Source organism: Geotrypetes seraphini, chromosome 5, assembly GCF_902459505.1.
Source record: "Geotrypetes seraphini chromosome 5, aGeoSer1.1, whole genome shotgun sequence".
Taxonomy (NCBI): Eukaryota; Metazoa; Chordata; class Amphibia; order Gymnophiona; family Dermophiidae; genus Geotrypetes; species Geotrypetes seraphini.
The window spans coordinates 4,203,169-4,229,611 of record NC_047088.1 but is presented as its reverse complement, the minus strand read 5'-3'; the positions used below and the strand labels follow the sequence as shown (position 1 = coordinate 4,229,611).

General features: G+C 47.4%; 1 protein-coding gene across 5 annotated transcripts in view; it reads right to left on the bottom strand.

Moving 5' to 3' along the window:
• Positions 1-26,443, bottom strand: part of LOC117361664 — a 162,762-nt gene that overhangs the window by 83,587 nt on the left and 52,732 nt on the right. For 3 of the 5 annotated variants that reach the window (XM_033947311.1, XM_033947313.1, XM_033947312.1), the window contains exon 5: positions 1,485-1,619. The exons of 1 other annotated variant lie outside the window; for it this stretch is intronic. In XM_033947311.1, the coding sequence (XP_033803202.1) occupies positions 1,485-1,619 (135 nt within the window). The remainder of the gene's footprint in view (positions 1-1,484; positions 1,620-26,443) is intronic. One more of the 5 variants, XM_033947314.1, reaches the window with a different exon arrangement.

Below are 26,443 nucleotides of genomic sequence, written 5' to 3'. Positions count from 1 at the left end.
TTTTGAAAGATTTCATTTTTGAAAAATAGTGGAGTTGTTTGGAATGTGCTCCCGAGAAAGGTGGTGGAGAGGAAAACGGTGACAGGGTTCAAAAAAGTGTGGGATAGAAACATAGAAGATGACGGCAGAAAAGGGCCACAGCCCATCAAGTCTGCCCACTCTATTAACCCACCCCCTTGAGTCTGAGTGCTAGTGACCTTGAGTTGACCCTCGTAGGGATCCCACGTGGATGTCCCATTTATTCTTAAAATCGAGCACGCTGGTGGCCTTGATCACCTGCACCGGAAGTTTGTTCCAGTGATCTACCACCCTTTCCGTGAAGAAATACTTCCTGGTGTCACCACTAAATTTCCCCCCTCTGAGTTTGAGCGGGTGCCCCCTTGTGACTGAGGGTCCCTTTGGAAAGAATATATCTTTTTCCACCTCGACACGACCAGTGACGTACTTAAATGTCTCAATCATGTCACCCCTTTCTCTGAGCTCCTCCAGGGTATAGAGCTGCAGTTTGCCCAGTCTGGTCCCAGTCTGAACACAGAGGATCTAGAAGCAGAAAATAATAGTAAATATTGAAGAACTAAGGCCAGTACTGGGCAGACTTGCACAGTCTGTGTCAGTATATGGCCGTTTGATTGAGGATGGGCTGGGGAGGGCTTCAATGGCTGGGATGGTGTAGATGGACTGGAGTGAGCTTTGACGGAGAGTTCAGTAGTTGGAACCTAAGCACAGTACTGGGCAGAGCTTTGGATTCTTGCCCAGAAATAGATAAGAAGAAAAAAATTTAAATTGAATCAGGTTGGGCAGACTGGATGGACCATTCCTGTCTTTATCTGCCATCATCTACTATGTTATTAAAGTTTTTGTCAACAATTTTTTTAAAACCATATATTTTAACTCTGTATGTACACCGCTTAGACCAGGGGTGTCGAAGTCGGTCCTCGAGGGCCGCAATCCAGTCGGGTTTTCAAGATTTCCCCAATGAATATGCATGAGATCTATGTGCATGCACTGCTTTCAATGCATATTCATTGGGGAAATTCTGAAAACCCGACTGGATTGCGGCCCTCGAGGACCGACTTCGACACCTGTGGCTTAGACTATTAGATAAGAGGTATATCAAATTCAAATTAAACTTCTGAATTTCTGAGTCACTCTATGCCCAAGTAGGTTCAAGCAACTCATGCATTTTCCTTAAGGATATCTTGAAAAGTAGATTGGATGGGTGTTCCCAGAAGCCCTGCTCTAAACATATGGATTCCAACTTACTGTTTCAGCACCATCCCCACCTTCCTGATTCTAAGTGGCTCTGCACTAGACTCTGCTTTGTTCCTTCATTCTACTGTTATCAGCAGCCTCTTAACTATAGGAGACCTCTAATGGCTCAGTCTCCTTAGTTACTAGTGTCACATAGTACTGAATTATTCCAAACAGATACCGTTTTGCCATTCCCAGTAAGCCAACAATCTCCAGTGATTAGCCTGCTTTACCTGTACCTGAAGGCAGAGTGATATGCTCCTTTTGAGTCTCAGCAGCAGGTGATCCTGCTGTTTGCTCAGTTTCATGTGTTTTTTTGGCAGTATGGGGTCTGAAGGTTTGATTTCGGATGTACGTCCCATTTCGGCCTAGAACAGAAAGAGACTGGATATAGTGAGCTATATATATGACTAGCATGCCATCAGCTTTGCCTAACACTCAAGCCCTGTTTCATCCTACTGTAGCTATAGGCCCTACATACCCTCTGTCAGGATCTCAGACTTTGTCAGTCTAAGTCTGCAACCTATGGAGCTGGAGAAACATCTACCTTGTACTACTGCATTCATTACAATCGATCATCATGGATAGCAATGGAAGCCTCCTAATAAAGAAAGGAATTGATAAACTCCAGAGCCAGGACCCAAGTGCAACAATGATTAGGAATAAGGAGACCAGCTGCAGCTTTTTAAAACCTGATCAAAAGCCTTTTCGGCATCAATCGCCAAAAAGGCAATATTAGCAGGGGTCCGCTGGGCTGCCCATAATAGATGTAACGTTCTTCTAATATTGTCACAAACCTGCCAACATTGAACAAAGCCAGATTGATCCAAATGCACCTTGCCCAACCGAAGAGCCAAAACTTTCGCCAAAATTTTTGCATCAGTATTCAACAGTGATATTGGATGGTATGAGCCACACCCTGTCGGGTCTCTTCCTGGCTTGAGCAGGACCGATATCCCAGCCTCCCCCATTGAGGAGGGCAATGGAGAACCGCCCCTCACTCCATTTGCAACGTGAACCAACAGCGTAGCCAGAACTACACGGAATTGTTTGTAGAATTGATTAGCATACCCATCCAGCCCTGGCGATTTACCCAATTTCAAGTTGGCAATGACACCCATGACTTCCCCCAGCTCAATAGGTTCATTAAGAAGGTCTCGATCAGAGTCCGAAAGTTGGGGAAGCCATAATGCTGACAGATATCCCTCAACAGCAGTAGTAGTCCGCCCCGCTGACGCCCGATACAAATCAGAATAATAAGAAAGAAAAACTTTCCGAATAGCCTGGTCTGTACAATGAGTAGTACCCACAGAGTCCCGTATACAAGTAATAGCCGTTCTCGCTTGCTTTAATTTAATAAAGCGGGCCAAGCGAGACCCAAATTTGTTGTTATACTCATAAATAGTTTGTCTCAAATGCAACCTCAAAAACTCATAATCTTCCAACTGCAATAAAGAGAGCTCCGCACGAACCTTCAACAGTTGTTCGTATACCAAAGGGTCCCGGTGTCTCTGATGCTACCTCCCCAGCTTCTCCAATTGTTCATGAAGGGACAAAGAATGTTGTGCACGCATTCTTTTACAGCGCGCACCCCATTTTATAAAGACTCCCTGGACTACCACCTTCAGCGCATCCCACAAAGTACATAAGAACATTCACCGGATCAGACCAAGGTCCATCAAGTCCGGCGATCCGCTCACGCGGCGGCCCATTAGGTTCTCTATTTTGAAGACCTGAAATTACCGTATCCCTCAATATGATTTGCAAGAAGGTGTATATCCAACTTGCGTTTGTAACCCAGAAGAGTAGTCTCCGCCACAACATCCTCCGGAAGAGAATTCCAAGCGCCCACCACTCGTGTAAAACTAAACTTCCTGACATTTATCCTGAACCTGCTGCCACACAGTTTCAGGCTGTGTCCTCTTGTAGCATCACTAACCGTATCATTATCATTATGTTGAAGGTACCGGTCAACAGTTATACCCACCTCCCGAACTACAGCTGGATCCTTTAATAAAGCCTCATTGAGGTGCCAAAAACGATACCCCCCTCCTCCCAAAATACCGCACATGCTATCCAGACCGGTGCATGATCTGAAATCTGGAGAGAACCAATCTCAGCTTGTCAAATCCCATCCCACATATTACGATGAGCCCATATCCCATCTATACGTGCATACGATTGGTGGGCATGAGAATAATGAGTGTAGGATCGTTGCATAGGATGAGACAACCTCCAGCAATCGACCAATCCCAGAGCAGAAAACAGAGACAGTAAAGCCCTTCGAGAAGCTCTGGAAGGGGAGCGAGTCCCACCTAAAGAGTGATCTAAATGAATATCAGGTGTAACATTAAAATCCCCACCAAGATATATAGACCCCTTCACAAAATCTACCAAATCAGCTCTAAGAGAGTCAAAGTACCCAGTTTGTCCTACATTGGGACCATACAGATTAATAATGGTGATGAGGCGTCCCTGTAAAGAAGCCACAAAAGCCAGACATCAACCAGCACCATCACGATAAACTTGGTTCACCACAAGATCCAGCCCCTTTCTGACTAGTATGGCAAGCCCACCCACCTTTTTACCAGGAGTCAACCCCTGATGGGACCAGACCTGATCAAAGGAAGGTGAACGTAAAACCGCCACATTTCTGGGCCTCAAGTGTGTTTCCTGAAGTAAACAGACATCCCATTTCATTTTGACCAATTCCCTATACACAATACTACGCTTACCCGGACTATTAAGTCCATTAACATTCCAAGAACCCACTGTAAAAAGCTTACCAACCACACTTCCCTTCCCACCCCCCTCCCTAATCCCCAGACCCCTCCCCGACGCTGCGTCAAACCCTGATTGCCAGGACTCGCCAGCTTGTAGAAGTGCAATCCTCCCCCAAAGGCAATCATCACCCAATACCAATAACTATGTAACTTCCAAATTGTTATCACTCAAACATACACAACGTGCCACACTGCATACTCCCAACCCACCCACCCCAAACACTCCCACACAAGACCAAGCCCCATACATGCAACCAAATTCACCCAACCAAAGCCCAAACCCCAGCAACCTGAGAACAAAATATGCATAAAAGGTAAAACACAGTTACAAAGGAGCACAGGCTCCAGCAAGAGTCCAAATCTCCCCCAGTCACTCCCATACCACCAGGTCAGAGGGAGGCAAGGGAAAGAGTCTCAAAAAAGAACAGGCCAGGCCGGAGAGAACAGCCAAAAGTTCGCCAGAATAGGATTAAATGCCCTCAGGTCTGGGGCTTAGCAGATTTCCTGCTAGAGCGCAACGCCTTATGCCAAGTCTCGCTCTGTGCCTGGAAAAAAATCAACAGACAATACAAACTTCTACTTAAAGACAAGAGGAAAACCCACTACACTAATCTCATAGGCACAGAAACCCAAGATACCAAAAAACTATTCCAAATATTAAAAGATCTAACAAACACCAAACCATACATGACCACTAACAATACCCCATCACCCTCAGCCACCATCTTAGCAGATCACTTCAAGAACAAAATTACAAATACCAGAGCCACCCTCAATTTTACCCCATCTCACCTAAACAATCTCACTATGCCCCCCACAGAAAAAGAATCAACTGCAGCAGACAGATCATGGTCTCAATTCCCCAACATACAATGGTCCGAACTCAATAAACTCTACAAAAAATACAGCCATGCCTCCTGTGACCTCAACCACTGCCCATCGTACCTCCTCACTTCCTCCAGTGTAAAATTCCGTACTCTACTTCAGCAATGGACACAAGCCATGCTCACAGACGGCATTTTCCCCACCGACCTCAACGAAATCATCATCACCCCAATCCTAAAAGACCCAAAAGGACCAATAGATCAGCCATCCAACTACAGACCAATTGCCTCAATACCGCTATATATCAAACCTACAGAAGGCATAATAGCTAAACTCCTCACCAACTACCTAGAAAACCATAACATACTCCACCCCATGCAATCTGGCTTCAGAACCAACTTCAGCTTAGAAACATTACTAGGCTCCCTCATGGACACAGCCAGACAACACCTTAGCACAGGAAAAAAAATGCTTCTCATACAACTGGACCTGACCGCAGCATTTGACCTAGTAGACCACAACATCCTCCTGCAAATCTTGGATGCAATAGGTATCTAAGATAAAGTACACTCTTGGTTTGAAGGCTTCCTAAAATCCAGAACATACAGAGTCAAATCAGACAAAGAAAAATCTGAACCTTGGTCAAATCCCTGTGGCATACCACAGGGATCCCCTTTATCCCCTACTCTCTTCAACCTATATACTGCCTCTCTTGGAACACAGCTAGATAATCTAGGCATAACCACCTATAGTTACGCGGATGACATAACCATTCTCTTACTATTTGATCAGCCAAAGACCAACATGACAAATATACTACACTGAACACTAGAAACTGTTACGACTTGGATGAAAGATCACAAACTAAAACTCAACCCTGACAAAACTAAATTTATTCTCCTTGAAAATGACAAAATCCCAACCATAACCAATATAGAACTCAACTCAATCAACTATCCCATCCAAACCACTATAAAGCTACTAGGAATGACCATAGACAGATGCTGCACCATGCAACCGCAAATAAATAAAATACAGAAATCCTTCGCAGTCATGAGAAACCTGAGACAAGTCCGAAAATTCTTTGAAAGAACATAATTCCAGCTTATAGTGCAATCCCTAGTCCTGGGACTGCTAGATTACTGCAACATCCTTTACCTCCCCTGCCCCACTACTATGACCAAGCAACTACAAACAATCCAAAATACAGCTCTGAGACTCATCTACTCACTGAGGAAACATGACCATATCACAGAAGCATACATCAACTCACACTGGCTACCAATCCAAGAAAGAATACTATTTAAATTCTACTGCATGTTATTCAAAACCCTATACGGAGACAGCCCATCCTACCTAAACAACCGCCTCATCCAAGCTACCTCAACCAGACACAGAAAAACGCACTCCCCATTCATACCCCCCCCCCCCCGATCAGGGAAGTAAAACAGAAAGGTCTACATGATGGCCTTCTAGCCACTCGAGCCGCAAGGCTGGATAACCAGATCTCCAACCTACTGATAACCAGCCCAGACTACAGGATATTCAAAAAAGAATTAAAAACCATACTCTTCAAGAAATTCCTGAAACAATCCTGACATGATCCACTCTTTACAACTCCTGATATGGCAAATGATCTACTCTTTACAACTCTAGAAAGGATAAATGTTCTTCCATCGTACAACCTGAAAAACAACAAATGATCTTCCTTAGTTTCCCTTTCTTCCTAAATTTCTACCTACTCCTCTCCACTTTTTACCATTCAAATACCGACAAATGTTCTACTCTTTACAACTCTTGAAATGACAAATGATCTACCCTTACAACTTTAGTAATGACAAATGTTCTTCCATTGTAATCCCCTTTCATAAATCTTTGTAATCCGCCTTGAACCGCAAGGTAATGGCGGAATAGAAATCTCTAATGTAATGTAAGTAGAGGCCACTGCCGGAGGCCGAGCTCCTTCCATCGTAGTCGCACAGCCCAGAGCTCTCATCTCTGCCCAGGCCTCCGCCACCATGCTCACACATTTAGATGTACCATTGATGGTTAGCCACATACCGAAAGGAAAGAGCCAACGATACTTATGACCCCCAGAGCACAGAGCTTGAGTAACATCTTTAAATGCTCTGCGCTTCTGTAAGGTAGATCAGGCAAGATCTTGAAAAACTCCCACAGCCAGATCCTTCCACCGAAGAGCAGTTTGTTGGCGGCCAGCCAGCAAAATACGTTCCTTCAAGGTAAACTCCCCAAAGCAAGCGATGATATCGCGGGTGACCTGGCCACGCACTGCCCCCAAACTGCGATGGGCTCGTACCAGCACTATAGAATCAGGCACTTCAGCACCATCAGCCCGCAGCAGGTGTTCACAAAAGGCACGTACCACCGCTTTGCAATCCTTATAAGCCTCACTTTCAGGGATTCCCTTGAAGCGCAGGTTACAGCGCCGAGAGCGATTCTCAAGGTCTTCAACCTGATTCTGAAGATCATGGAGCTCAGTAGAAAGGCGGCCCGTAGCATCAGTATTAGCAGACACAGTAGAAAGCGTCGCCACGGGGGTCACGTGATGGCTGGTTCCTGAGCGGACGTCTGCACACTGAGCTCCGCTCTGCCTCCCCCGATTTCCTCCCCTCCCGGCGCACTCCGGACCGGCAAAAGCTTTAAAATATGCGGCGCAGCCGTTGCTAGGCGCAGGGAGCCGGCGGAAGGCTGAACACGCGGTTTGCACGCCCCAGCGGCGAAGTGAGCCGCTAGCGATTTCGGGGCCGAAACAGCCCTTGAGGAGCACGGCGCACAAAATGGCGGGGGACCACGTGCAGGCTGGTGAGCTTGAAAACTGACCTCTGCTCTGCCTCCTTTGACTGACACTGACTTCCTCTTTTCCTGGTGTGCTTCTGCTTGGCCCTTGATAGACCCTTGATAGACCCTTAACGGCGCAGTTGTTGCCAGGCGCCGGGACCGACCGGGGGCTGAGCGCCGCCGCGGCTTGCATTCTTCTGTGGCGGAGTATGCCGCCAAAGGTTTCACGGCTGACGAAGACCTCTGGGAGCCCGGCGAGTAAGATGGCGGAGACCCAAACGGACGTCGTGCCGGCCCACTCACCAGACGAGGTGATGCAGGTCTCCATGAGGCACCTTTCGCAGCTGCTTGATGAAAAACTGGCCAAGCTGCATGCCTCTATGGATGACCTTAAAGATACCCTGGTGGGGCAGGCTGCACAACTGCAACAAGTAGAGGAGCGACTATCGGCTCAAGAAGACAGGGCTGGAATAGCTGATGGCAGGCTTGCTTCTCTGGAGGCCCGGGTTTCCCAGTTGGAGGAGAAAGTGGAAGATCAGGAGAACCGGGCTCGCAGAAAGAATCTTAGATTTATTGGAATACCAGAGACTGTACAAGATTCCGAGCTCAAGCACTTGATTGAAAATTGGCTGCCCAAGGAGCTCGGCTTCCCGGACGCTGAGGGACCTGTGGTGGTGGAGCGTGTTCACCGTGTGGGGCACCGGCGTGACTCGGATGGCAATAATAGACCTCGAGCTGTGTTGGCCCGCTTTCACAACTATGCTGTTAAGGCCCGCTTACTGGATCTGTTTAAGAAGGCGCGACATCTGCTATATGAGGGCGCTAAGCTACTGATATTTCAAGATTTCTCTACTAAAGTGGCGGAGCTGAGAAGAACCTTCACGCCTTACTGCTCTCAACTGGTTTCCAGAGGAATTCGATTTGCCTTTCTTTACCCGGCTAAGGTGCGCTTGACCTACGAGAACCGCACCTTAACGATATCTAAGGCAGAGGAGCTGAAGCGCTTCATTGAGAGTCTCCCTGCTCAGTAATGTGCCTGTTCTTCAGGGGGCATCCCTGCCAGAGGATTAGGAAAATTATGCTTTGGGGATGAGCCTTCGGGCCTACCATGCCCTCTCGTGGACTCATCTAGGACGAGGACTATTTTTGCCTGTTCGGACTACTTTGCTGCCCTTTGGCAGGAGCCTATTTGTTTGGACTTAATTGCGTTGCCACCGGATACGTGCTGGAGGGCCTTTGGCGGATTGTTGGCAAGACACTTGGGGAGGGGATGCTCCTACCCCTTTCAGCCGGCTTTTGAGCAGGAATGGACTTTTGAAAACTATTTTCTGATTCCCTCTTTGACTTGGCCTGACCAGGAGAGCTAGCTGCCTTGTTTTGATGTGCGGGGCTGGCTGTCTTGGGTCTCTTTCACTATTATGTGACCCTCTGTGTTTGGCCTTTGTGCCCAAGGGCTGGGATGTTTTCCTGTCCTCTGTTCTCCATTGTTTTATTTTATTTTAGTTTGGTCATGGCTGTGTCTGGTGCTTGTGGTTGGAGCTGCGTGGGGGGGGGAGGGTTGGGGGAGGGTGTGGGGGGAGTGTGAGCATCTGTGTTTGACTGTGGTGAGTGTTGGTGACATGGGAGTGGGGTCGCCAGTGTGGATGGGGGAAGAGGTGGTGGAGATGCGGGAGGGATGGGGGGTGGGTTATTTTGACTGTAGGGGGGGGATCTGTTTGAAGAAGTTGACAGTTGAGTTGGTGGGTAGTTTGGGGTATGGGTTGCATCCTAGGAATCTGGCTCAGCATGAATTTTTGTTTGAGTGGACGGAGCGCCGGCTCGGCTGGGAAGCTGGTGCGGCCGTCCCGTATGATCTTTGGTCTTTTTTGTGTATTTTGGTTATATCTGGTTATTATGCCTGGGGTTAAGATTGCTAGCTTTAATGTAGATGGGTTGCACTCTCCTGTTAAGCGTAGTAAGGTACTTCAATACTGTAGGAAATTACAGGTGGATGTCTTGCTTCTCCAAGAGACACATCTCAACGCGTCTGAGCATGCTAAGCTCCGCAGGGACTGGGTGGGTGAGCTTGTCTTTGCTTCCTTTAATAACAGACAGAGGGGTGTAGCTGTGCTTTTCCATAAGAAACATACTTGTACTATGCACAAACTGATTTCGGACTCTGAGGGCCGGTATGTAATTTGGGCAGGGGTGTTTCAGGGAACGAAATATGTTTTTTGCTCTATATATGCCCCTAATGTGTATTCTCATCGTTTTTTCTCTGTATTAGTTGCAGCCCTTGCTCCCTTTTCCGAGTACCAACTGGTGCTTGGTGGGGATTTCAATATTACTGCTGACCCCCTAATTGACTGTAAGCCTCCCAGGCCTCGTTTACCTCAAGGGGACCATAAGGGGATCAACTTTGTTACTTCGCAGTTGGGCCTTGTGGACCTTTGGCGCACGCTCCATCCAGACGAATCTGATTTTACTTTTTACTCCCCAGTGCATAAAGCACACAGTAGATTGGATTATTTGCTAGTTGCCCCACCCCTTCTGTCAGGAGTCCGGAGAGTGATGATTGAGGATGGAGTACTTTCCGATCATCACATGGTCTGGATGGAGCTTCTTGATCGCCAGGCGCCCCAGAGGACCTTGTCGGGCTGGAGAATGAATCCCACTTTGTATGAGGATAAAGATTTCCGCACTTTCTTGGTAAAACAATGGGATTCTTATCTAGCCGATAACCCCTCTTGTGATGTTTCCGAGGTGGTATACTGGGAGGCTAGTAAAGCTGTTTTAAGGGGTAAAATCATAGCTTACACCTCCCATAAGCGGAAGGTACAGGATAAGACACTGCTGGATCTGTCCCGTCAGCTGGGTCAGGTGCGGGGGGAGCTGCATAGAAAGAGTTCCATAGCCCTCAAGAATCAATACACGGAGCTGCGCCGTCAAATTAATGATTTGCTGGCGCAGAGGGCCCTAAGGGATATTCAGATGTATAAATATCGTTTGCATAGGTGGGGCAACAAGGCGGGGAAGTTGTTGGCCTCCTTGGTTAATCACAGGGCCCGTAGGCAACATATTTCCAAAATCTGGGCTCCTGATGGCTCTGAGGCAACTTCGCCCGAGGCTATTCAACAGAGCTTTGTACAGTTTTATCAGGCACTGTATGATCGGGGGAGCTGTGACACTGAGCAGAGAGCAGAGTTTTTTCGCGACCTTCCCCTTCCCGAGCTGTCCCAGGCCCAGAGAGATGCACTTAATGCTCCAGTGCAGGGCATTGAGATCCAGAGAGCTATACGGGCTTTAAAGCTTGCGAAAGCTCCTGGCCCGGATGGGCTGGGCCCCGAATATTACAAATTGCTAGGGGAGAAGATTATTGGTCCCTTTCAGGCTTTATGTCAGGCCATGTGTGAGGGGGGTTTGTCTCCGCATCGGCTCACTCATGCCCATATTGTTGTATTACCGAAGCCTGGAAGGGCGGAAGATCAGCTGGGGTCCTATCGGCCTATATCCCTGTTAAATCAGGATATTAAGCTCTTCGCGGCCATTATGGCTGCACGACTTGGCAAGGTCTTGCCCGGTCTGGTTCACCCGGACCAGGCCGGGTTTGTCCCAGGGCGGTATTCGTCTGCTAATGTTTTGCGAGCCCTATCTGTGCTTCAAAACCCGGCGATGTTACGGAGACACCAGGGTCAGGAGAATGCCCTTATTGTAAGCCTGGATGCGGAAAAGGCATTTGATAAAGTTCTCTGGGATTATCTATTCTGGATTTTACCACAGATGGGTATCTTGGGGAGCTTTCTGGCCGGGGTTCGTTCCCTATATGAGCAGCCGACTGCACAGATCTTGGTGAATGGGGCGCTCACCTCCTCCTTTTCCTTATCTCGAGGCACGCGTCAGGGATGTCCGCTCTCTCCTATGCTGTTCGTATTGGCCCTTGAACCTCTAGCGATTAGGATCAGGCAAACTACAACTCTGCGGGGTATACATCTGGGGACGCAAGAATTTAAAATCAATTTGTTTGCTGATGATATGCTTATATTTTTGGGGGATGTTATTACGGGAGTGCCTGCACTAATCCAAATTATCCAACAATTTGGCATGTTTTCCGGTCTGAGTATTAATTTTGAAAAGTCGGAAGCTCTGGCGGTCCACTCGCACTGTGTGGCTCATCATGACCCTTCTTTCCCGTTAAAATGGTCTGGGGGCACGCTTAAATACCTGGGAGTGTTTTTGCATGCGGACCCGCGGGTGGTATATAGAAAAAATGTACTAGACAAACTAGATGCGGTTGGAGCGCTTTGCAAGCGGTGGATGGACTTTCCGATTTCCTTTCTCGGTCGCGTTGCCCTTTTTAAGATGGTCCTCTTGCCAAAGTTGCTCTATCCTCTGCAGATGGTGCCTCTGTGGGTCACATGTAGAGATCTTAGGAAATATAAAGGCATTGTTTCCTCTTTCATATGGCGCTCTAAACGGGCGCGAATTGGTTACCCAAAGCTTATTAGAGAGCGGTCTCAGGGAGGGGTAAATCTCCCGGATCTTCGTCTCTATAACGTGGCGGCTTTGCTTCGTTGGGTGCACGAAATCTATACGGGTGAGACTAAGTTTGCCCCGCGGGGATTTTGGTCCATGTTGGCGGACTCGGTATCAGTGTTCAATCTCTTGAGACCCGGGGCTGGCACTTGTGCTTCCTTGTTGCGACCTTTGCGGACCGCTTGGGGTTGGTGGCGCAGAGAAGTGGGGGGTTCGTCGGGCCCCTCCCCTTTCTTGGAGTTTGTGGCTAATCCTGCTTTCCCTGCGGGTACACATGGTTTCTTTGTGCGGGCTAGCAGATCCGGGTGCCGATTTGTTGGCCAGCTTGTGGAGCTGGGCTCGGGGCGACTGCCGGATTTTTTTGCATGTCAGGAACACTGGGCGTGGAATGCAGGGTCCGTACTGTTCTATCTCCAACTTCGTAGTTATTGTTCTTCGCTTCGGCTGCCGTCCGGGGAGTTGCCCTCCTTTTCCCCGCTGGATAGGGCTTTTCTCTCCCTCTCCCTTGAATTTAACTCGCTCTCGGCTTGGTACAAACTGGGGAGAGATTGGAGGCCTGCTGAGGTTTTTCTGTCCCGAATGGCGGCTAGCTGGAGCTCTGAGTTGGGTGAAGAGGTTACGGTTGCTGAGTTGTCCCAATGCTTTGCGGATGGTGCGGGGGCGACTCCTAACGTTGCTCTACATGAGATTCATCTTAAGATCGTGCATAGGGCGTATGTAACCCGCTGCGTTGGATACACTATGGGCCTGTGGCCTGATGCCTTTTGTACCCGGTGTCCTGCTCTCAAGGGGACGCTAGTGCATCATTTTTTGGAATGCTCTTTGGTGGGACCGCTGTGGGTACGTGCACTTCAAGAGGTGGAGGATGTTTTGGGGTGTTCCCTGGAATGGTCGTACAAGACTCTGCTGCTTGGTGTCACGGATCCCCTAACTGAGGCTGGTGTGTCTGCACCTTTGCAACGCTTTGTGCTGGTGGCCCTTGGGCTCGTTAAGAAGCTAATTCTGCAGCACTGGGTGGGTAGTGTGTGCCCTACGTTTCAACAATGGAGAGCTAGTATGTCCCAGATGGCGGTTTGGGAGAGGCAACGTAAGAAGGATGCCACTAGCTGGCAATCAGTGGCCTATGTGGCGTGCTGGGACTCGTTCTAAGTTGGGTCGGTTCCTTGGGATGCAAGGGGAGGGGGGTGGGGGGACCTGGGGCGGGGGGGGGGGGGGGAGGTTTGTTTTCCTGTTGTTCTGTTTCAAACGTGAAAAATGTGACCTTTCACGAGAGGGCTATGTTTGAATGTCTAATCTCTGGCCTAGCAGTATTGTATACCTGATTATTGTATCTATGCTGTTCTTCTCTTTTGACTTGGTTGCTGATTGTTCCTCTTGTGAATGGTTCATTCAATAAAAATATTTTCAAAAAAAAAAAAGAAAGCGTCGCCACATGATCTTCTGAGGCCGATACTCTGGCTCCCAACTCACTGACCTCCGATCTAAGCTCCGCAATTGCCGCTTTCACATCGCCCCGCACGCCGATGATCTCTGCCTTTAATTCCTGAAACCATTCCGTCATGGTTTTCTTAGGCGCGTCTCCATCCTCCCCCTGCTGATCCGGAATGCCCTCATCTTCGGATTCCGAATGAATCGCAGGGCCAGACGCCATCTTTTTTTTCTCCCCCACACCTCCAGGCACCTCCAAGCCCAATTTATCCACCGGCTCGCTGAAAAATTTAAATTTATCAAGGCGTTTGCGAGTCGCCATGATAAGGGGAGCACAGCGAGACCAAAAGAGTGGCAGAAAACTCACTTTGGAAGCTCAAATCTCAATTCTAGACAAAAGCCCCGACGGAGCTCCTGCTCTAAGCAGCCATTTAGCAAGATGATGTCACTTCCTCCTCTCTATATCAATTATTGTAAACCATGCCGAGCTCTACATCTGTGGAGATGATGCAGTATATAAACTTAAGGTTTAGTTTAGTTTAAAACGCATGCAGATTGTGAAAAATTGCAGGCGGACCTTAGAAAACTGGAAGACTGGGTGTCCAAATGGTAAATGAAATTTAATGTGGACAAATGCAAAGTGATGCACATTGGGAAGAATAACCTGAATCACAGGTACCGGATGCTAGGGTCCACCTTGGGGATTAGTGCCCAGAAAAGGATCTGGGTGTCATCGTAGACAATATGATGAAATATTCCGCCCAATGTGCAGTGGCGGCCAAAAAAGCAAATAGGATGCTAGGAATTATTAAAAAAGGGATGGTTAACAAGATTATGAATGTCATAATACCCCTGTATCGCTCCATGGTGCAACCTCATCTGGAGTATTGCGTTCAGTTCTGGTCTCCTTATCTCAAGAAAGATATAGTGGTCTTGGAAAAGGTTCAAAGAAGAGCGACCAAGATGGTAAAGGGGATGGAACTCCTCTCATATGAGGAAAGAGTAAAAAGGTTAGGGCTCTTCAGCTTGGAAAAGAGACGGCTGAGGGGAGATATGATTGAAGTCTACAAAATCCTGAGTGGAGTAGAACGGGTACAAATGGATTGATTTTTCACTCCGTCAAAAATTACAAAGACTAGGAGACACTCGAAGTTAGAGAAATACTTTCAAAACCAATTGGAAGAAAAATTTTTTCACTCAGAGAATAGTTAAGCTCTGGAACGTGTTGCCACAGGATGTGGTAAGAGCGAATAGCTTAGCTGGTTTTAAAAAAGGTTTGTACAAGTTCCTGGAGGAAAAGTCCATAGTCTGTTATTGAGAAAGACATGAGGGAAGCCTCTGCTTGCCCTGGATTAGTAGCATGGAATGTTGCTAAATCCTGGGTTTTGACCAGGTACTAGTGACCTGGATTGGCCACCAGGAGAATGGGCTACTGGGCTTGATGGACCATTGGTCTGACCCAGTAAGGCTATTCTTATGTTCTTAAGAAGCATAAGGGTAAATGTAGAGACTTTCCCTCCAAGTTTCAATGGAAGCTTGATGGTAAGGAAGATTTGATCACTAAGGCTCTCTTGAACAAAGCTTCTGATCCCACTCAGCTGCTTGATGTAGATGTCACCTTAAGCTCAGATCAGCAGCAAGTTCCTCTCTCACTTACGATAGTGCTCCATGTAAGAGGAGGACTGCAACAAACCGCTTTGCATTGTTGCATGTGCTGAGGAGGGAAGACCTGGGGAAGGGAGACACCTTCACAAGGAGACACTATTCTGGGCAAATTGAGCAGGATTCTTCAGGCTCTGGAACACATTTTGCTGTTTTGCCACAAGCTCTTCTTCAGGAAAACTACTAGAATCCTCAAAGACTCCACTACCATTGGTAAGACCAGAAAGAATCTCACCGGATTTGGTCTAGGACAGGTGGGCTACCTTGTGCCAATTTAAATTGCTAAAGAGAAAAAGAGAAGTAAAGATTTTTTATGTTTAAATGATTTTTATTATTCCAGCAGTAAGAAGCAAATACAAACAGTAGTACCAGTCAGGAAATAACATTTTCAACAATATAATCAGTTCCCCTCCCATCCCCCCCTCCCCAAGAATCCATGGCCAGTCCAACAGCTGAGAGTGGGAATAAAATCTTAAAGATTCAAAAGTCTACTGCGAGCACACAGTGTGAGGTCCTGCCAGAAGTGCTCCCACACCTGACAAAATTTGCGACCCGGGCCAAGAGTCAAGTCTCCCACCATGCGTCTCTCCAGTGTTGCGTGCACTATCATTAGGGATCTCCATTGTGCATATGACGGGGGATCACGGGAGAGCCAGTTGGCGAGGATGGCTTTTTTTCCTATCAAAAGGGCTCTGGAGATAAATGATGACATTCCCCTGGGTTTGGGCGAGGCTATATTATAAAATCCAAATAATGCCCTCGGTTGCGGAAGCCATCGCCTTCCCCAAAGCGATGTGGTATATAGGCCAAGATGTCTCCAAAACTGTTGGATTGCGGGGCAGGCCCAAAACATGTGACTCAAAGATGCGTGAGCCTGATTGCATTTCGGGCAAGAATGCGACGCAGTAATCCCCATCCGGGCTGCACGTTCCGGTGGAATGTAAAGTCTAAGAACAAGTTTCAATTGCATTTCCCAATGAGTAATATTGGGTGACATCTTCTGAATGTTCTTCAGGACCGTTGTAAGTGTTGAGCAATCAACTGGCAATGCAAGTCCTCAGCCCACGTTGTCGCTAATATATCCAGATTCGTACTTGGTTGGCAATCCCGGATTCCCACAATATGGAATCGTAGAGGAATCCTCTGTTGGGCTGAAAGGCTGAAGAGTTCCGAAAGCGCCTCCCTGCAGACTTCAGTAAGGGCAGCCACTGGGAGGGACTGAACATAGTGACGGATCTGGTAATCGGCGAAGAGATCATTAGCCTGTAGGTCAAAAGTTCGTTGTAGCTCGGCAAATGTGGCCAGGCTCCCCTCCTCCGAAAACAGGTGAAAAAGATATTGTAGACCTTGTGCTTGCCACCTAAGAAAGGTGGCATTTTGCATGCCCGGCTGGAAAGCTCCATTGCCCTGTATAGGCAAATATAAAGACATCCTAGAAGACAATTTGGCTGTTTTACAGATCCATCTCCATGTCCTTCTGGCCGGCGTAAAAATGGGGTAGTGAGACACCAAAGGACGCATCCTCGGATCCGCCACATGTAGAAAATAGCTCACATGGAACGGAGCCAGCAAAGATAACTCCAGTGGTGTAGCAGAAAAATCAGATGTTCCTCTAAACCAATCATTAATATGTCTCATCTGACAAGCCATAGCATACCAACGTACATTTAATAAACCATAGCCCCCCCTATCCCTGGGTAGACACATCCGTTGCAAGGGCATACGTGGTCGCTTACCACCCAATAGAAAACGCTGTAGCTCTTTCGTTAAATGAATGTTATGGGCATGGGACAGCAGCAGCGGTAAAACCTGAAAGCGATATAACCATTTGGGAAAGAGCACCATATTAAAAAGGGCTACCCGGCCCGCCACTGATAAGGGAAAAGTGGACCAATTCTGTAGATATTGTGAGGTGTCTTGGAGCAATGAGGTGATATTGCTGGTGTACAGGGTCGTAAGGTCTCGGGGGATCTGTACCCCCAAATAGCGAATTGAAGTCTGAGCCCACGTAAATGGGAAGTGACCGCTCCATGTCTGTTGTAGTGTCATGGGGCTAGCTAGGGCCATAGATTTCTGGTAGTTCAACGTAAATCCCGAATAAAATTTGAATTTGTCAAGCGCTTGCAATAAATATCGAACAGAGTGAGCGGGGTCAGTTAGCAAAAATAATAGGTCATCTGCAAAGGCCAACACTTTGAGTGAATGAGTCCCGAAGTCCACACCCACTATGTCGGGGTCCTGAGACACTGTGCGAAGAAAGGGTTCGAGGTACAATAGAAATAAGAAGGGTGACAGGGGACAGCCCTGTCGAGTTCCCCTCTCAATAGGTATTGGGTCAGTAATAATGTCACTGACAAGTAGTCTTGCTGTTGGAGTGGAATATAAAGTGCGTAATGCCGAGGCGAACCAGCCAGATATCCCCATACAATTTAACACTTCAAAGAGGTACGTCCAATTGACTTGGTCAAACGCCTGTGCCGCATCCAAACTGAGTAGAAGCATAGGAGTGTGATGGAATTGCGTGTGCGCTAAGGCTATCAATGCTTTACATACGTTGTGTACTGCTTGTCTACCCTGTACAAAGCCGACTTGTGTGGATGCAATCACATTGGGGAGAAGGGTCGCTAATCTATCAGCTAAGATTTTGGACAGAATTTTGATGTTTACATTCAGCAAAGAAATTGGGCGATAGGACTCAGGAGCAGAACTGTCTTTGCCAGGCTTCAATATCAACGTGATTAAAGCCTCATTCGCTTCTCCAGGGAAATGTTCATCCTGGATTACCTGGGAGTAATAGTCCCTTAAAAAAGGACTAAGCTGCCTTGAGAGCAGTTTATAAAATTCTGCCTTAAAGCCATCCGGCCCTGGAGCTGAAAAAGTTTGTTGATTGTGGATAGCTTTATGTAGTTCTTTAGGGGTGATGGGTGCATTAAGAAACCTAACATCCGAGTCAGAGAGCAGCTGTAAACCGGAATCCGTGAAATAGTCCTTAATAAGGGGTTCAGCTCCCGAGTCCCGGCGCCCATATATCTTCCCGAAGTGGGACTGAAAAATTTGTGCAATGTGTTCAGTAGTGTGTTGAAATTGGCCCGTACTATCCCTCAATCCCAAAACATAACGGTGACCCAGCACCTGGGAAGTCAAGTGGGCTAATAACTTCCCTGCCCGATTTCCATAGCGATGGTAGCAAAATTTTTGATACAAGAGCATTTTCACCATGCGCTCATGTATATAGGAGTTGAGGGTCGTTTTCACGGAAGCTAAGTGTTCCCTAGTGTGGCGGGTCGGGAACATGGTATACTGACACTTAGCGCTTGCTAGTTCTTTTTCCAACCGCAATATTCCCCGGGACAAACTGCGATTACGCGCTATTACATATGCTATACAATCTCCTCTGAGCACTACCTTAGCCGTGCTCCAAAATAGTGTCGGATCATTGCTATGCTGACCATTAAAGTCTAGGAATTCACCCCATTTAGTCGTTAGGTATGTTTTGAAATGGTCATCAGAAAATAGATAACTAGGGAAGCGCCAACGTACGGGTCCGCGTAAACCGAAGCCCACATTCACATCTAGCCAGATCATCGCGTGATCTGAAATCACCGCCGGGCCTATTACCGCTGCATCCACATTCAGAAATGCTCTGCATGTGGTAAGGATGTAATCTATCCTAGATTGTGTGTTATGTGCTCTGGAGCGGTGTGTGTAATCCCGTTCAGTGGTATGGAGAATTCTCCACGGGTCCACCAGATCTAAAGTGGCGCAAAGATAGGGCAGGCCTCTGGTATGAGATATACTCGCACCAGGTCCTGGCTGAGAACGATCACAAGTCGGGTCAAACACCTGATTGAAATCCCCTGCAATGTATACCGGATCAGTAACCCGCCCAAGAAGCATGGCAGTTAGACCCTCAAAGAAGGAATGGTCATAGGTATTAGGTGCATATACATTCATCAAGGAAAAGGAATATGTGCCTACGGACAACTGCAGCAAGAGGTAGCGGCCCTGTGGGTCCGAGGCTACTACTTTCGCAGTGTAAGGCAATGTCTTACTAATCAGTATCGCCACCCCTGCCCGCTTATGAGTTGAAGATGCTGCAAGCACTGCGGCTACCCAGGACCTCCTCAATTTCTGGTGTTCCAAGTCTGTAAGTCGGGTTTCTTGCAGACAGGCTATGTCGACCTTATGTCGTTTGAGCTGTATTAAAATTTTTGTTCGTTTTATGGGAGAGGTAATGCCCAAAACATTCCAGGATACTATTCTCAAAGTGTTAGCCAGCAGGTATAAAAGGGGCTAGTACAAACATATAAAATGCTAAGTGCGGAAAAAATCCACCCCGGGTTCCCAGCCATACCCAGGGCAGCCACATGACGCTCAGGACCTGCCTGAGCAGCACTAGTACCATGGTAAATGTCAGGTGCAGGAGTCTCGCAGCAGGGTCTGATCCCATCCTTCCCAATAATCAAAAGAATACCAGCAGCAACCACGTAGGCCAAGGCTCCCCCCCCTGGAACACCAACCCCCCCTCCCTGCCCAACCTTCTCCCCAATTGCATGGTTGTGGTCACAGCCTCAGGTTCGCCCTAGGCAGTCCCAAAGGTGTGAAAGATCACAAAACAATGCCACTCCGGGCCCCGAGTTCCCATACAGTAAATACAATAGTCATAAGAGCAGTCTGCAGAGCAAATGAACGTTAGGATGAGCTCAAATATACAGTATATCAATTTCTGAACTAGAACAGGAAAAAACACAAAATTGTAAACAAACTTAAACCAGAATAGCAAGTATCAACCATATTATCTGAGATCCAGGCTTCCCCCAAACCAGGAGATCCCGGTGCATCCACAATGCCACAGGCACACAGGAGCATGTGACAAACAAGGAAGCACACCATGTGCTCTTTCATGTAAAGTCCGACTGGGGCAACACCTGAGTGTTCACATAAAGGGCCGCCTCAGCCGCGGCCTCAAATACCTGCCAGCGTCCCTGATGGTAAATTTTCAAAGTGGCTGGATATAAAAAGAAAAAGCGTATTTTTTTTTTCAGCCAAAGAGGAGCAATTGTAAGCAGTACTCCAGATGAGGCCTCACCATGGTTCTGTACAAGGGCATTAGGATGTCGGGCTTCCGACTAACAAAGCTTCTCCGGATACAACCCAGCATTTGCCTAGCCCTGGATGAGGCCTTCTCCACTTGATTGGCCGTTTTCATGTCTTCACTGATGATCACCCCCAAATCCCGTTCTGCTGTAGTCCTTGCTAAGGTTTCACCATTTAATGTGTACATTCTGCACGGATTATTGTTGCCCAGGTGCATGACCTTGCATTTGTTAGCGTTGAAGCTAAGCTGCCAGGTCGAGGACCAAAGTTCCAATAAAACCAGGTCTTGCGTCATGCTGTCGGACAGACTGCCGTTACTCACAATGTTACATAGTTTGGCATCATCGGCGAATAATGCTATTTTACCTTGAAGCCCCTGAGTCATGTCTCCTACGAATATGTTGAAAAGGATCGGGCCCAAGACCGAGCCCTGCGGCACCCCACTGGTCACCTCCGACGTTTTAGAGGTGGTACCATTAACCACCACCCTCTGAGTTCTTCCACTCAGCCAATCGTGGACCCATGCTGTAAGTGTTTCACCTAATCCCATCGATTTCATCTTGCCCAATAGCCTGCGGTGGGGGATGCTATCAAAGGCTTTGCTGAAGTCCAAGTACACGACATCCAGGGATTCTCCCATATCTAGTTTCCTTGTTACCCAGTCAAAGAAACTGATGAGATTGGATTGACAGGACCTACCCTTGGTGAATCCATGTTGGTGGGGATCGCGTAGTTCCTCCTCGTCTAGTATCATGTCCAATTTGCGTTTGATGAGTGTTTCCATGAGTTTACTCACTACCGATGTGCTACGAGTGCTTCGTGTCTGGAGCACAGTGAGCACTTTCTCCCGGTGAAAGTGCTGATTGCGCAATACACGAACCTAGCTGTCAAATAAAAGTGCCGGTTAAGAAAAAATACAATTACTCAGCACAGGAAACACTCTCCAGACTGGCACTACTCCAGGATTTTTATTTTTTTTTAACAGAACAGACTCCATTGGCTCTCCAAGCAGTATGCCTTGCCTGTATTGGTGGCAAGGCTTACCGCTGAGGCACCACTACCAAAATTTTGGGGGAGGTAGGACCCAGCACGAGAACTGCTGGGTGTGACACCCCCGAGGTCGGATGGACCCCCCCAAACAGGGCCCACTCAAGTTTAGTCCGGCACCAAAATAGGGCCCTAACTTGGGGAGATGGGTATAGCTCACTAACATCTGCTGGAGACAAAGACATAGAAATAGACGGCAGATAAGGGCCACGGCTCATCTAGTCTGCTCACCCCAATGACCCTCCCCTACCTTTCTCTGTGAATAGATCCCACATGTCTATCCCATTTGGCTTTAAAATCAGGCACACGCTGCTGGCCTCAATAACCTGAAGTGGAAGACTATTCCAGCGATCAACCACCCTTTCAGTGAAAAAGAATTTCCTGGTGTCCCCGTGCAGTTTCCCGCCCCTGATTTTCCACGGATAACCACTTGTTGCCGCGGGACCCTTGAAAAAGAAGATATCTTCTTTCACCTCGATGCGGCCTGTGAGATACTTGAATGTCTCGATCATGTCACCCCTCTCTCTGCGTTCCTCGAGTGAGTACAGCTGCAACTTATCCAGCCGTTCCGCGTACGGGAGATCCTTGAGTCCCGAGACCATCCGGGTGGCCATTCTCTGGACCGACTGCAGTCTCAGCACATCCTTACGGTAATGCGGCCTCCAGAATTGCACACAGTATTCCAGGTGGGGCCTCACCATGGATCTATACAATGGCATAATGACTTCAGGCTTACGGCTGACGAAACTCCTGCGTATGCAACCTATGATTTGCCTTGCCTTGGATGAAGCTTGCTCCACTTGATTGGCAGTCTTCATGTTCTCACTGACGATCATTACATTACAGATTTCTATTCCGCCTATATCTTGCAGTTCAAGGCGGATTACAAAAGATTTGACTGGACATTTTCCTGTGAAGATACAATTATTTTTTATTTTTTTATTATAACAGCACCCCTAAGTCTCGTTCTGCTTCAGTTCTTGTTAGGATCTCGCCATTAAGGGTGTAAGTCTTGCATGGATTTTGGCTGCCCAGGTGTATGACTTTGCATTTCTTGGCATTGAAGCTGAGTTGCCAGGACCTAGACCAGCACTCCAGTAGGAGTAGGTCATGCATCATGTTGTCGGACATTGAATTTATGTCTGTTGTGCTTTTGCCCACTACATTGCTTAGTTTGGCGTCATCGGCGAATAATGTTATTTTACCTCGCAGCCCTTCTGCCAAGTCTCTTATAAAGATGTTGAATAGGATCGGGCCCAGGACCGAGCCCTGCGGCACTCCACTGATTACCTCCGTTATTTCGGAGGGGGTGCCGTTCACCACTACCCTCTGAAGCCTACCTCCAAGCCAGTTCCCAACCCATTTCGTCAATGTGTCGCCCAATCCTATAGAACTCATCTTGCTCAGCAACCTGCGGTGTGGTACGCTATCGAATGCTTTACTGAAGTCCAGGTATACCATGTCCAGGGACTCCCCAACATCCAGCTTCCTCGTCACCCAGTCAAAGAAGCTGATCAGGTTGGATTGGCAGGATCTCCCCTTAGTAAATCCATGTTGACGGGGATCCCATAGATTCTCCTCGTTCAGGATCGTATCCAATTGGCGTTTGATTAGAGTTTCCATTAGTTTGCACACTATTGATGTGAGACTCACCAGTCTGTAGTTTGCTGTCTCCATCTTGGAGCCTTTCTTGTGGAGTTGAATGACGTTAGCCGTCTTCCAGTCCAACGGGACGTTACCCGTACTAAGGGAGAGATTGAAGAGCGCGGATAGCGGTTCCGCCAAGACATCACACAACTCCCTGAGCACCCTGGGGTGTAGGTTGTCAGGCCCCATTGCCTTGTTAACCTTAAGCTTTGACAGCTCGCAGTAGACACCGCTGGGTGTAAACTCGAAATTACTAAACGGGTCATCTGCGTCAACCCTTGTTTGTAGCTGAGGGCCGAGTCCTGGCGCCTCGTGGGTGAAGATTGAGCAGAAGTATTCATTTAACAGTTGGGCTTTTTCCGAGTCCGCTTCTACATAGTCTCCGTCTGGTTTCCTAAGACGTACTATCCCGCCTGAGTTCTTATTTCTGTCACTGATATACCTGAAGAAGGATTTATCTCCTTTTGGATGTTCTTCGCTAGAGACTCCTCCATGCGGAATTTGGCCTCCCTAACTGCTATTTTGACGGCTTTTGACTTGGCCAGATAGACTTCTCTAGAGTCCTGTTTCCCTGATTGTTTGTAAGAGATGAATGCTTTTTTCTTCTCCTTGATGAGGTCTGAAATCTCCGCAGAGAACCACTGTGGCTTATTGCTCCTTCACCGTTTACTTACTGATTTAACATAGCAGTTTGTTGCTTGTTGTATGGTGGCTTTCAAAGTCGACCACATTTCTTCCACGTTATCGGTTTCTGCTTGGCTTTGTAGCGCCTGGTGAACGAAGTCTCCCATTTCTTTGAAGTTTGTGTCCTTGAATTTGAGGACCTTGGTCAGTGTGGTAGATTTAGTGAAACCTTTCCTGAGATTGAACCATACCATGTTGTGGTCACTGGAGGCCAATGTGTCGCCCACCGAGACCTCTGTGACACTTTCTCCATTGGTAAGTATCAGGTCCAGTATTACCTGATCCCTTGTTGGTTCCAACACCAGTTGCCTGAGTCTTGATCCCTTCATAGAGTTTAATAGCCTCCTGCTGCTGCCGGAAGCAGAGGAAAGCGTGTCCCAATCCACATCAGGCATATTGAAGTCACCTAACAATACTGTGTCCCCACGCAAGGTGATATTCTCTATATCTCCTATTAATTCCATATCTAGGTCATCCTGTTGTCTTGGGGGTTTGTATATTACGCCAATTTTGGTCTCAGTCTCCAACTGCTGGTCATGATGAGCTATTACCTATTAGTGAAGCTGTATCAGTCTGGCAAGGTTGATAAAGAATGAATTATGATTTTTCTGGGTTTTATTTTTGTATGTCACTATCAGAAAGCCTCTCCTTGTAGTTTTCTTGTCTTTGTACTGCAATAGTTTTTCCCTGGGTATTTCAAGGGAGCAGGCAATATTCTTGGAGATTCTTTTGGGGTTGTAGACTTTTTGTTTGAAGGATTTAGTCAGGGTTTTGAGGTGTTGCATCTCTGCCTCGTAATTCAGAGTAGATATAATGGTTATAAGAACACATAAGAACATAAGCAGTGCCTCCGCCGGGTCAGACCATAGGTCCATCCTGCCCAGCAGTCCGCTCCCGCGGCGGCCCAAACAGGTCACGACCTGTCTAAATCACCAGAAGGGGCCCCCATGCCGCCTTGGTTTCCCTTCCTAGCCCTCCGGTCTTGCACATGCACGACCTGGGTTTCTATACTTATTTTCTGGTTAGCTTTCTCAATATCCCATGATCCCTTTATCCTTCAGGAATCCGTCCAGTCTCTGTTTGAATCCTTGTACCGTACTCTGCCTGATCACTTCCTCCGGTAGCGCATTCCAAGTGCCCACGACCCTTTGGGTGAAGAAAAACTTTCTTGCATTCGTTTTGAACCTATCTCCCTTCAGTTTCTCCGAATGCCCCCTCGTACCTGTTGTCCCCTTCAGCCTGAAGAATCTGTCCCTATTCACCCTCTCTATGCCCCTCATGATTTTGAAGGTCTCTATCATATCACCCCTGTAGATATAATAGTTATAAGTACGCAGCCTAGGAGTAACCTTAGACAGACACCTATCCCTATCCACCCACATATCCCAAGTAGTCTCTACCTCCTTCTACTACCTCCGCCAACTGAGAAGGATCAAACCCTACATCTCCACACCTGACCTAGCCCAACTCCTCTATGCATATGTCCTCTCCAGAATGGATTACTGCAACTCCCTATTTAATGGAATAACCAAAAAAGATCTCAAGCGCCTCCAATGTGTCCAAAATGCAGCTATCCGCCTCCTACACAGCCTCAACTACCATGATCCCATCTCCCCAGCACTCCATGCTGAACACTGGCTCCCAATTAGCCAACGCTGTGCATTCAAGGCCCTGGCAATAGTACACAAAATAATTTATGCCACCACCCCCTCCTACATAAAATCCAAGCTACCCATCTACACATCCCCACCCGCACCCTCTACTCAGAAATAGAGATACGCCTATGCATTTCTCCCCGGAAGGTCCCTCCTCTCAGAAACCGCCCGCAAATGTTCCTACAGCCACTTCATTCCCCAACTCTGGAACCAACTTCCCCCTCAACTCAGACTACAGAACTCACTAATGACATTCCAGAAAATGGTAAAGACCCTCCTCTTCAACTAAAGGTGACCCTCAGTCTACACCCAACCCCTTAAACCCCACCTCTACCCTCTTTCTCCATTCTAATCTTCTGCCTAAATTTCTGTATAGTCCACTCTCAGCCTATACTCAAATAACTTGTATCTAAACTAAACTACTTATATTTAAACTACTGTTCTTAATTTGCTGTATAGTCCCTATATTTACACTGCTGCACAGTTTCGTATGTCCAAGTATCTAAATCTACTGTATAATCTTGTATGTCCAATTCACTCCATTGTGAATGTTTACTTGTTAACCGTTCTGAGCTACTGGGAGGACGGGATAAAAATCTAAATAAATAAATAAGAATAGCCTTACTGGGTCAGACCAATGGTCCATCATGCCCAGTAGCCCGTTCTTATGGTGGCCAATTCAGGTCACTAGTACCTAGCCAAAACCCAAGGAATACCAACATTCCATGCTACCAATCCAGGGCAAGCAGAGGCTTTCCCCATGTCTTTTTCAATAACAGACTATGGACTTTTCCTCCAGGAAATTGTCCAAACCTTTCTTAAAAACAGCTAAGCTAACCGCTCTTACCACAACGTCTAGCAATGCGTTCCAGATAAAGTTGCACCATGGAGTGATACAGGGGCATTACAATATTCTTAAGTCTTGTTAACCATCCCTTTTTTAATAATTCCTAGCATCCTGTTTGTTTTTTTGGCTGCCACCACACGTTGGGTGGAAGGTTTCATCATATTGTATACGACGACACCCAGATCCTTTTCTTGGGCATTAACCTC